This window comes from Echinops telfairi, unplaced genomic scaffold (genome assembly GCF_000313985.2).
Source record: "Echinops telfairi isolate 266 unplaced genomic scaffold, ASM31398v2 ScPeMD7_60;HRSCAF=208, whole genome shotgun sequence".
NCBI lineage: Eukaryota > Metazoa > Chordata > Mammalia > Afrosoricida > Tenrecidae > Echinops > Echinops telfairi.
The window spans coordinates 31,772,469-31,784,298 of record NW_022103958.1 but is presented as its reverse complement, the minus strand read 5'-3'; the positions used below and the strand labels follow the sequence as shown (position 1 = coordinate 31,784,298).

The 11,830-nt window shown below is 41.6% G+C and overlaps 1 protein-coding gene across 1 annotated transcript in view; it reads left to right on the top strand.

The window, feature by feature from the left end:
- Positions 1-11,830, top strand: part of PRMT3 (protein arginine methyltransferase 3) — a 112,943-nt gene that overhangs the window by 29,767 nt on the left and 71,346 nt on the right. The window contains exon 8 of the mRNA XM_004711599.2: positions 2,819-2,940. Coding sequence (XP_004711656.1) covers positions 2,819-2,940 — 122 coding nt within the window. The remainder of the gene's footprint in view (positions 1-2,818; positions 2,941-11,830) is intronic.

Sequence of the window (11,830 nt, the reverse complement as noted above, 5' to 3'; positions counted from 1 at the left end):
TAGAATGCCAATTTACTAGAAGAAAGTATTCTTGTGTTGAGGGAGTACTTGAGTGGAGGCCCAATGTCCTTCTGCTACCTTAATACTAAATCTAAGGGTAGAGTATTCTTGGGTTTGTGTTGTTTTCCTTCAAGTTTTGGAGTATGTTATTCTACTCTCTCCTCTTCTTCACAGTTTCTGCTGATAGGTCTGAGCATATTCTTATTTGGGAAACTTTATATGTGGTTGCTTGATTTTCTCTAGCTGCTCTCATGATTTTCTTCTTTTCCTCAAAGTTGGATAGTTTATAATGTGCCTTGGTGTGACTTCTTCTTGTGATTCAGTCTAGCTGGTGTTCTTTCAGTCTCCTGAATGGTTGCCTGGTTTTCATTAATTAAACTGGGGAAGTTTTCCTCCAAGAATTCTCTCACTGTTGTTGCAGATGACTTCTTTGTTGTGTCTTCCTCCGTTATGCCAATAATTCTAATGTTGTTCTGCTTCATAGCATCAAGCATAGCTCTTAGGTTTTCTTCAGCTTCTCTGATGATCTTACTAGATTTTTGTTCACGTTTGTTAAAGTCTGCTTGGCTGTCCTCCAAGTCACTGATGTGGTTCTTTGCTTCCTCCAGTCGATTCTCGAGGTCTGTGTTTCTGCTACTGGTTTTTGTTACCTCCTCCCTAAGCTCCTGTATTTCCCTTTGTTGTATGGCCTTTATCTCTATCATTTCATCCTTTTTCTGTATTGTTTCCCTAATATCCTGTATGACTTCAAGCAGCATTCTGAAAATTTCTTTCTGTCGCAGCTCAATATCTGCTTCTTCTATGTACAGTGAACCCTCGTTTATCTTGGTTAAACGGTTCTAGACCCTACCGTGATAAATGAAATACCGCGAAGTAGGATTCCTTATTTGTAAATCAAATATTTTCGTAGTTAGAGCATAGAGGACATGAAAAAATACCATTACACTTGTATTACCCAATTTATTAAACGAAAAAGGGAAAATACAGTAGAGCATTTTGGACGTTACAATTATCATTTATTATTTATTATATCATTTATTATTTATTATATTATTTATGGCATCAAGCGTGTACAGTATGAGCCAATCAGTGGCTGTAATGACAGAGCATGCGCTGTTACGCAAAAACCGCGATAGAGTGAACCCGCGGAAGTCGAAGCGCGAAGTGGCGAGGGTTCACTGTATGTTGTTATGTTCGGGGCATTTTCTGCCATTGCGTTTTGTTTTTCCTGTTTTTTCGTTGAGGTCATTGGGGCTTATGGCTGTTTGAATTGCATTGTTTTAGAGAGCCAGGTGCCATTTTCCAGGGAGTCCAAGAGCATTGACTCTGTGGGAGACTTGTAGGAATGCTTCTTCGAATTGCCTACAGCTAATCTTACCTTGGGATTTACTTACCACTTTATCTTCCTGTGGCTTCCTTATCAGGGGAGTGCCCCAGAAGGCTGATGTGTTGCCTGCTTTGGTGTTGTGGAGGTTGGGCAGAGGTTGCTGCAACAGCTTGGAATGTTTATGAGTGTTGGCTGAGCTGCCTTATGCTCCTAGGTACACAGGCAGGAATTCCCCGGTGAGAAGTTGGGCAGAGTATCCCCTGGAGGAAAAGCAGGGCTTTCCCTAGCCTCAGGCTAGCTACACAGGGTGGAGCTCACCTAGCTGGGTCTGGTGCAGGTGTAAATGCCCTAGGCTAAGGAGAGTGGTCTGGAGGTCAGGAGGAGAATGGAAAATTAAAAAGTAAGACCATTTAGACTGTGCGGGGTGGGGGGGTAGAGAGGATAGAAAAGAGACAGAGGAGAAAGAAAAATAGTAAAAGTAAGACAGTTTAGACTGGGGGGATATAGGGGAGAGAGGGAAAGAAAATCAACTATGTAGCTGAGTCCCACTCCCTGCCTGTGGAGCTGCATGAGTTTAGTCCCTGCCCTGGACAGGGAGCAGAGATGTAAACAAAAGCAACAATGTTGCTGAACCCCAATCCTTGCCAGTTGAGCTGCAAGGGTCCAGTCCCTGCCCTGAGGCTGACAGGGGCAAACTGGCTGTGTTGAGACCAAATCCCCCTACGGGCTCCAAATGGTCCCGGCTCCGGCAGAGACGGTGGCAAGGCCAAGGTCAAGCCCCAGCTGGCTTCCACTGAGGTAAGCCAAAAGTCCCAAGCCTCTCAAAACCCCGTGGGTCTGTTCCTACTTATCTTTATGATGCTCCTCCAGTTGTGTTAAAGTTCCCTCTAAGCAACTCTTCTGGGCAGGATTCTGTGGAGTCCCTCTGGTATGTGTCACTCTATCGCCATCTTCCCGGAAGTCCGATAACATACAAATTTATGCCATTTTCTTGATACTGTGTTCAATACATTTTATGTTTTCTTTTTTTAATCTTTTCTTTTTCTCAGACCTACTTAAAATTCTGAAAGGGCATGTCCCCTCTTCCTGCTCTAACCTCTGCTCCGTTTTCATTGCAACATCTGCTACCACCAGAATTACCTTTGTTTACTTACTCATTGTTTCCCAAGGCGGTAAAGTACTGGAACAGGGACTTGGGTATTGCTGTTTGTTCTAGCTCGTCACCTTAGTGTTCATGGGTCCTACAGTAGGAGGGGGTAGTGAAAGAATTCCATCATCTGGAAGAATTAAGTAAATCATTTTAATCTACTGATAGTGAAAACTAAATACTTTCAAAGAAGAGCATATCTGCATTTATTTTGCATTCTGGTTTCTTGATGAGTTTTTTTTTCTATTTTACTGTGAATTGACCAGATATACCGTAAGGTACAGATATAATTTAAAATGCAAGATCTTAAAATAACACTTTTTTTCCCTCCCTTATTATAACAGGTTGTTTTGGATGTTGGCTGTGGAACTGGAATTCTCTCTATGTTTGCTGCTAAATCTGGTGCAAAGAAGGTTCTTGGTGTTGATCAGTCTGAAATACTTTACCAGGCAATGGATATCATAAGGTAGGTGCATTATAAGGCTGGATTTAAGATTCTATTTAAAGTTGACCTTTGTTTATATAGAAGTTTTTCTTATCTTTAGACTCAATATACTTGTCTTTTAGTAAAAATTTATTCTAGAATAGCAAGATTTTAAGTTGAACTGAGACAGACATGTTTGAGCTATAAATGGTACACATTGGTGAGACTTATTTTTCTGGAGTAGTCTTTCTGTCCAATGACGGGTAAAAATATGCTAACTCTACATTTTGAAATGACTGTCCCATGGTGCACACTTGGCATGGAGAGGAGACCGGACGGTGTAGTGGCTGCTGCCCATGGGCTGCCAGTCCCAAGACCAGCAGTTTGGACCCATTGGCTGCTCATGGAGAGGGATGAGCCCTTCATGCTGTTCCTTAAGCTTAATTTTAGCCTCTAAATATATATCTTCTCCCTCAGTAGTTGTTAGGTTGACCCATCAATGATTAGTTATAAAATTAACTTATTTAGGAAATAGTAAGAAAGCCTTTATTTCAGATATATCTTATAGAGCCAGTTTTTAAAAAACAAAGCAAAAACCCATTGCCAATGAGTGGATTCTGACTTATAGAGACTGTACATAGGATTTCAGAGGATGTAAACTATTTTTTTTTTTTAAGAGGCTGTCAATCTTATAAAAATAGATAACCTCATCTTTGCCCTGAGGAGTAATTGGCAGAGTTGAACCTCTGGTGACTTTTTTTATTTTTTAATCATTTTATTGGGGGCTCATACAACTTTTTTTTGCCCCATGCTATTCATTGCAATTTTTTCTCTTTTTTAAATCATTTTATTGGGGACTCGTACAACTCTTATCACAATCCATACATCCATCCATTGTGTCAAGTACATTTGTACATTTGTTGCCATCATTATTCTCAAAACATTTTCTTTCTACTTGAGCCCTTGGTATCAGCTTCTCATTTTTTTCTCATTCTTCCCTCACGAACACTTGATAATTTATAAATTATTATTATTTTGTCATGTTTACACTGTCTGTTGTCTCCCTTAAACCCCGTCCCCCGGTGGGGGGGGTTATATGTAGATCATTGTGATAAGTTCCCAACTTTCTTCCCCCACCTTCCCCTAACCCTTCTGATATTGCTACTCTCATTATTGGTCCTGAGGGGTATATCTGTCCTGGATTCCTTATGTTTCCAGCTCTTCTCTGTGCCTGTGTGAACCTCTGACTTCAAAGTTAACAGCCTAATGCTCACCAGACAGCCCCACCAGGGCTTCCTATACTTGTTTTAGCATATGAGATTGCATATTTAAATTCTAATTTAACTATCATCATGAACAAATTACTACTTTAAAGTACAGTTTCTTCATCATAAAATGAGATGATGGTAATAGCCATCATATTGGGTTGTTAAAATAACCTATTGTCAATAAGTTAATTCTGACTCATAATGACCCTCTAGAACTGCGTAGAATCCCCTTGTGGCCTTTCCACGGCTATAATCTTAACCATTGTACTATGACTGAACCTTAGAATGTTGTTACAAGAATTAAATTTATTCCTGGTGTCGCACAAAACCAAAACAGGATCCATAGCCCTCAACTCATTCCACATCCCAGCAGCCCTCCGGGTCAGAATTCACCTGTTCTCTTGAGTTTCTGAGACTGCCAGTGTTGATGGAGCAGGCAACCTCATTTTTCACCTGGGGAGTAGCTGGTGGGTTTGAACCCAACGTTGTGGTTAGCAGCCCAATGGTTAACCAACCGCACCACCTAGTAAGTGTTGAAAATGGTATCTGTATTGTAATATTACTAATATTATTACTGGTGGTATTTGGGGCTTAGATTCTGTGCATGGTCAAGCGGTTAATCCCGCAGCTATTAGCCACAAGGTTCGCAGCTTAAACTCCCACAGATGCACCTCAGTTCTGGCAACCTGCTTCTGAACCTGCTTTGAAAACCCAGCGCTTAGGAAGCAGTTCTACTCTGTACATATTGAGTGGCTAGGAGGTGGAACCAGCTTGTTGACAACTAATAACTTTTTCAGCTTGTCATCAGTGCCTCAAAGGATACTATCCATTTGGATGGTTATGCTTCTTAAAATGATCATTGCATTGCCAGCATATGCTGACTTTCTTGTGTATGTTGAGCCAGTTTTACTCTGAACTCACACTCTTCTCTCAGCTCCACTCTCACTGTCTCCTCTACTCAAGTATTCTTGCATCCTGGGCCTTTTACAACTACCATCAGGCAGTGAGCAATGCTTCTGATGACCAGCACCCTATGGACTTTCTTCCCAGCCTGCATCTTTAGCCTTTTGTAGGCTTCTTAGCCAGACATTTGTTAAATCCATCACAATTTCTTCTGTAAAATTCCAGTCCACAACCTTCTGTCTTCAGATGTCACTTTAAATGGCTAAAAGATGGATACGTGTTCTTTTGTTCTTTTAAGTATATTGAATTTTCAATCTTAAAATTTGTGTTCAAAATACTATTTTTTCTTTGTTTTGAAATGAAATATAATATAATATATTTTTTAAGAAACTGAATGAGAATGACCGACTTTGGGTTGTTAAAATAAACTGACATGTGTATGAGCGGCTTCAACAAGTTTGTGGGGAAAACTGTCTTATTTTTTCATTCTACTTTTCCATGAACTTTTTGTCTCCCCTCATGTGTATATATAAATATGGTAAAGTTTAGGAGAGAAGTCGGGCCAGCTGGTCTGAGATTGCAGACATGAATAAAGTAGCATATTGATTTTTGAAGATGTTAAAATGTGGGGTCAGCTAGAACTGAAAGTGAAATATGGGGGGAGTAGAAAATTGTTTCATACTGCTGCTGTCGTACTTTGAACCGTATAGTGAATGATCATTTCATCAACAGAAACTTAGCCAAGGGAAGCAGAGCTATTCGTGTGCCAGATGATTGTATGCTGTGCCTAGCCCGCAGGACGCAGAGGTAGCTTTGGAAATCCTTACCATCGCCCTGGCTGCCTTTGGTTTCTCATGGACTCAGCCACGAAATAGCTCATTATTCAGCCTTGTGCAAAAGAGTTTTGTGAGTGGGTTGATCCATCATGTAGCTGCAGTGTAGTACTTTCAATCTCAGTAAGACATTAGAGATGCAATCTTTTATATTGCCTGTGTCTAGAATACTGTTAGAATGAAACCGCCAGAAAAGCCTGGAGGATATTTTGATCTGTTGTCATGTTAATGTAAGTGCCCTTCTCTGGGCTCTAGAGCAGGGCCTTTATCTTCTTCATCTTTTATCCCTAACGCACCCAGCAACGTGTCTGACGCTGGCAGAAGCTCAGGGAAGTTTTTGAGCAGAACTGACATCTCTTAAGACAGAGGTTCTCAACCTTCCTACTGCCACAACCCTTTCATCCAGCTCCTCATGTCGTGGTGACCCCCCACCACAACATTATGTTTGTTGCTACTTCATCACTAAGTTTGCTATGGTTATTTTCATGTATTTTCATTGTTACAAATTGTTTCATTATTACAAATTGAACATAGTTAAACAATTAAAGCATAGTGATTAATCACAAAACAATATGTAGTTATATATTGTGAAATATTTGTGTGTTCTGATGGTCTTAGGCAACCCCTGTGAAAGGGTCTTGTGCCCCCCACAGGTTGAGAACGCTGTCTTAAGATAATGATTTTTAAGGCTACCAATGTAAATATCCCTACAATTTGGACTAAGATCACAAAATGCACCAGCAGAAACTCTTGGAATAATGCATGTGCTCCCTATATTACTGCTGAATTTAACAGAACGAAACATCAAAGGCTGAAGAGAACTGTAGATCGATGGTGGACTTAAAAAGGCAAAAGTATACTTTGTCATCCCAAAGCCATAGGACTCACTGAAATGAGCAAAGGAGCTTTAAGACACGTCACAGCAAAGGAAATCCATTTCCTTTCACGCTCTACCCTCAGAACATCTTCATTTCCTGTCCAGTCAGGGAACCTCATGACCACCCACTAACTAGTCCAGTGATTCACTGGACGAACTAATAAGTCATTCGTTCAGTTGTGCTCATGATTAAGCTTTATGGAAACAAAGCTTACAACAGAAAAAAAAAATCTGTAGACAAAGGCTGTAGAGGTCAAATGCAGACTTTCAAGAGTCATCCAAGACTCCTGACTCTGTAAGAGTCTAACATAGGCACTTTTTCCCCCATCTGTGAACCTCAGAGTGATGTGTGAGCTTCCTTTCTCAGCAAAGTTGACTGGGGGAGGTGGGGGGTGCTGGTCACGTTCTCAGCTGGTGCAGACCCTAAACCAGCCACCCACTGCACATCATGAATCCTCACGCTTGTTTTCAGATGCTGTCAGCCTGGTTTATCTTGACCTGGCGCTTTTGAATTTAGAATGACATCAGTACTCAGCAACTAACTGTTGCAGGGATGTTGTTCTCCAGGGTCATGGCACAGGCCATAGGGATAGATAAGCAGGAATTGAGGAACACAGTCGAGCACCTCTCTGCACTTTCAGGTTCACATTCGAAACCCAGAGTTCAACCTTGACCTTTCCTCTTTTTTACCCAGCATATCCTATTGGAGACAGTGCTGATACTTGAATATCCTGGATGTTTCTTAAATCTATCTACTGTTGCTGGGTGTCACGGTCAACTCATAGTGACTGTGCACAACAGACCAAAACACTTCCCGTCCTGCTCCATCCTCGCAACTGTTCTTATGTTTGAGCCCCATTGTTGGAGCTGCTGTGTCTGCCCATATTGTTGATGGCCTTCCTCTTTTTTGCTGACCCTCCACTTTACCAAGCATGATGTCCTTCTCCAGGGACTGGTCTCTCTTGACAATATGTCCGAAGTATGTGAAACAAAGTCTCGCTGCCATCCTTGCCTCCAAGCAGCATACTTGCTGAACAAGGTAGATTTGCTTGTTCTTTTGGCAGTCCATGGAACTTTGAGTGTTCTTTGCCAGCCCTGTAATTTAAATGCATCAGCTCTTCTGCATTCTCTCTCCTACCAGTGCCTTCCATCTCTTACCTGCACGCAGGCAACTATGCACTGTTAGCCCTGTTGGGTGTAATTTGTCTTGAGCCTGCTCTTCACACTCTCTTCTCTATAGTGTGGGGAGATGGATTTTCTTGCCCAATTTTCCTCCCTTGTAAAGAAAAAAGGAAGAAAGGAAAATAAATTACTTGTATGTATATTGTGAAGCATAAAGAAGAAACTAAAAATGACCTTATGATCTCACTGCCATAGACGAGTATCGATATTTTGGTATATATCTCGCCAGCATAGAGGCTGAAGTTGAACAGGATGTGAAATCCATAAGAAATGTAAGCTTGAAGGGCTCCCCAGGTTAAGTGAGAATTCTTGTCTCTGTTGTTCACTGATGTGCCTCAAGCACCTGTAATGATGCCTGGCACACAGGAGACTGCACGAGTACTGAATGAGTGAGCGGTCACAGCTATGAGATGAAATATCCACAGGAGGCGAAACACCCTAACCGAAGTAGGGAACTGCTTGAATGATTTCACCACTTTTTTTTTCTTGACTGTATGAGGGTAAGGCAAAAAGCATTGCTACTGGGGTTCCAATCCATACCTACACATACCTGTCTATTCCAAGCAGCTTGCTTAAACGTGCCTCTGTGATTGGTGGATGGCTGCCGACAAGTTCCCTTCAGTAATATACTTAATCTCATTAGGATGCCTTCCAAAATACGGTCCAGCCAAAGCAGTTACCTTGAAAGGGCTCTGGGCTAAATTCAAGGCAGAGAGCTCAGGTCAGAAGATTTGATGATACTTTTTGATACTGCAAAGGGATACTCTTGATAGATTTTCTCAGAGAACATGAGACTATCATGAGGCTTACTATGAAGAATTTTTAAGAAAGTTGAAAACTGCATGGGTGAGAAAAAGGCCAAAGAATTCATTCCCTTCACAACAATGTACCTATTCCTTCTTCTAGCGGAGCAAGGGCCGTCCTATGAGAATTCCATGGGAAACCCTAACAGCCTATCCCATCCTGTCCCCACTCCAGACTTCGTCTTGCCCTTTCAGAGCGCCTTTTGTCTCCAAACTCAAAAGGAATATGATAGGAGTCTCTCGGGATGCTAAACTGCTGTTTTGATGTGGTATGAAGAGAAGACTTCAGAATTCTTCAGGGAAGGGCTAGAGAGATGGAAACACTGTCTTTATAAATGTGAACACATAGTGTGTGTTGAGAAACAATAAGAGTCACATTCTGGTAGGTTTGTTTAATACGATATTCTATGATTTAATATTTTTAATATTAATGTTTAATATTAATAATTTAATATTAAAAGGTGTTCAATACCTTTTTATTTATCCTCATATTAGAAACTAAATTTTGGCTCATTTAAAAATGTAAATGTTCTTAGTGTTAGAAATTCTGTCGCTATACACCTTTAGATACCAGTGATTGATTTGGGAGAGAAGGAGGTCATGGAATGACTTTGTTCTGATTTCCAGGCTGGGCCTTGGAATCACCTGGGTGCTAGGCTTGATTTCTCATAGATGGATGCCCCACCACCCCCTACCTCAAATGATTAAGGATTCTTGGGGAGGGGGAAGGGGTTTGTTTACAAGTAAACAACTAGGTTTAAAAATAAAGGTACCTGGTGTTTTTTTTCTTCTGAGGACATTGGAGAGAGAAGGCTGGATTGAATATTCACCATCGATTTTGCAGTCCCTCTCTCGCTTCTATTTTCTGCACTTTCTTTCTCTAGGACTTTGTGTTAAGCATGGTGGCCACCTCCATTGCCGTCTCCTCAGGTGTGCACCAAGCACAGGATGCTGCTTAGGTTTGCAAAGATAGTCTTATTCATCTCCTGCAACCTCTCTTCCAAAATTATGAAAATCTTTGATTCTTTAAGGGGCCCCGGTAGAGTAGTGGGTTACACATGTGTAACCCACTGTCAGGTTAACAGTTTGAACCCCTCAGCTGCTCCAAGGGAGAAAGATGAGGCTTTCTGCTCCTGGGAGTACTTAAAGACGCAGAAACCTGCAGGGGCGTTTGTACGCTCTTACAGGTCTGCTCTGAGTTGGAATTGACTTGATGGCAGTGAGTTTGGTTTGAGTTTTTGAAGAATTCTTTAATTTCCCCTCTCCAAATCTCCATCAGTTCATGAATATAGTGCATCTCGTAGTACTTTACTGCTGTCACACTGGAGTTGAGGAACAGAAGAGAAATGAACAAGTGCTTGGATGGATCATATTGCGCAGAAGGGAAAGTAATCTTCGTTAACATCGTCGGCGTGACTCATGGTCACCTTATATACAACAGAATGAGGTTACTTGTGCTGGGCCATGTCATTTTCAGGATCTTTAGTATATTTGACTCCATTGCTTCAACTGCTCATCCAAGCCGTCTCAAAAGTTGCCCCTCTTTAGCTGACCAATCTTTTTTTTTTCCCCTTGCACATTGGTCTCTCCTAATGAAGTGTTAAAAGCGAGTAAACGGAAACTTCAGCTGCTTTCCTTCTGAAGGAGCATTCTGGAAGGGGCTCCTCTTCTAGTACTGAGGGGCTCACAATATGGTTAGTGTTCTTCACCAAATTATAGTTGAGATACTACAACCTCCTTCTTTCATTGTCCAGCCCTTGCATGCGCATGCCAAAAGGCCGTAAATTGGGTCAGGCACACCTTAATCTTCAAAGTAACGACTTTGCTTTTTAAAACTGTAAAGAAGTAAATGAGGCAAAATTAGTAAAACTTCTTAGGTATAACCAAGCATTTAGAGAGGATGAGTTGTGGGCCTATAAGTTCAGGACCATTGCGTCGGGACATGTAGGTCAGTTGGCTTAAAATAATCCACAAAGCCATGTTCTGTGTTCTCCTTTGGAAAGTACCAGAGCAGGGGTCCTCAAACTATGGCCCGCGGCCACATGCGGCCCGCTGAGGACATTTATCTGGCCCGCCGGGGGGGTTTTGCCCCATTTGTTTTTTCACTTCAAAATAAGATTTGTGTAGTGTGCATAGGAATTTGTTCATAGTTTTTTTTAAAACTATAGTCTGGCCCTCCAGTGGGTCTGAGGGACAGTGAACTGGCCCCTGGTTTAAAAAGTTTGAGGACCCCTGGACTAGCATCTCCAGAACTGGTGAGTGGCCATATCAGGTGCAAATATTGGTTTCTTCTTGTCCAGAGGACAGAAGAGTGATGGGAACTGGAGACACATAGTAACAACTAGTCCAGTGGACTAATGGACCACTTGAATATCAGTCTCCATGACCTTAAGACTAGAAGAACGAGGTGGAGCCTGTCTTGGATAGACTGGATGAGAAATGTAGAACAGAACTAAAAATCGAAAAGACCAGTCTAACTGGTAGGATGGAGACCGTAGGAGCCCCCAAAGTTTATAACCCTTAGTCACGCTTTAGGTCTAGAAATGAACTCCTGCCCAGGGCTCCTTTTCAGCCAAATAATAGGTCTATGAACAGAACAAGAACACTAGTGGGATTAATCAGCCTTTTGAGATCAAAAGGGCAGCATATACCCAAGACCACAATTCAGCAGGATGAAGAAAGGTGGAGGATTGGAAAGGGGGAACACAGGGAAGAAGGACATGAGTGGCGGTACCCTGCAGAGAGAACAGTCAGGGACACGAACACAATGTGTGTGGGTTGTTGAGTGGAAGTCTGATCTACTAACAATAACACAGAACTTTAAAGAAGTCTTTTGCAGTGGGTTTGACCACTGCCGGGCTTGCTTGTTTCTTGACTGGTGTTTCCATGATGCTGATCGTTGATCCAAACAACGAAATCCTTGGCAGCGTCAGTTTCTTTGGGTCTATTTTGTTTTGTTTGAACATGGACCACTGCCTTTTATCTAAATTATATCTGGCAGAAGTGGGTTTTGCATTCTTAAAATGTTAAAGTGACTCTTTATTGTCTTCAAGTAAAATCTAGACT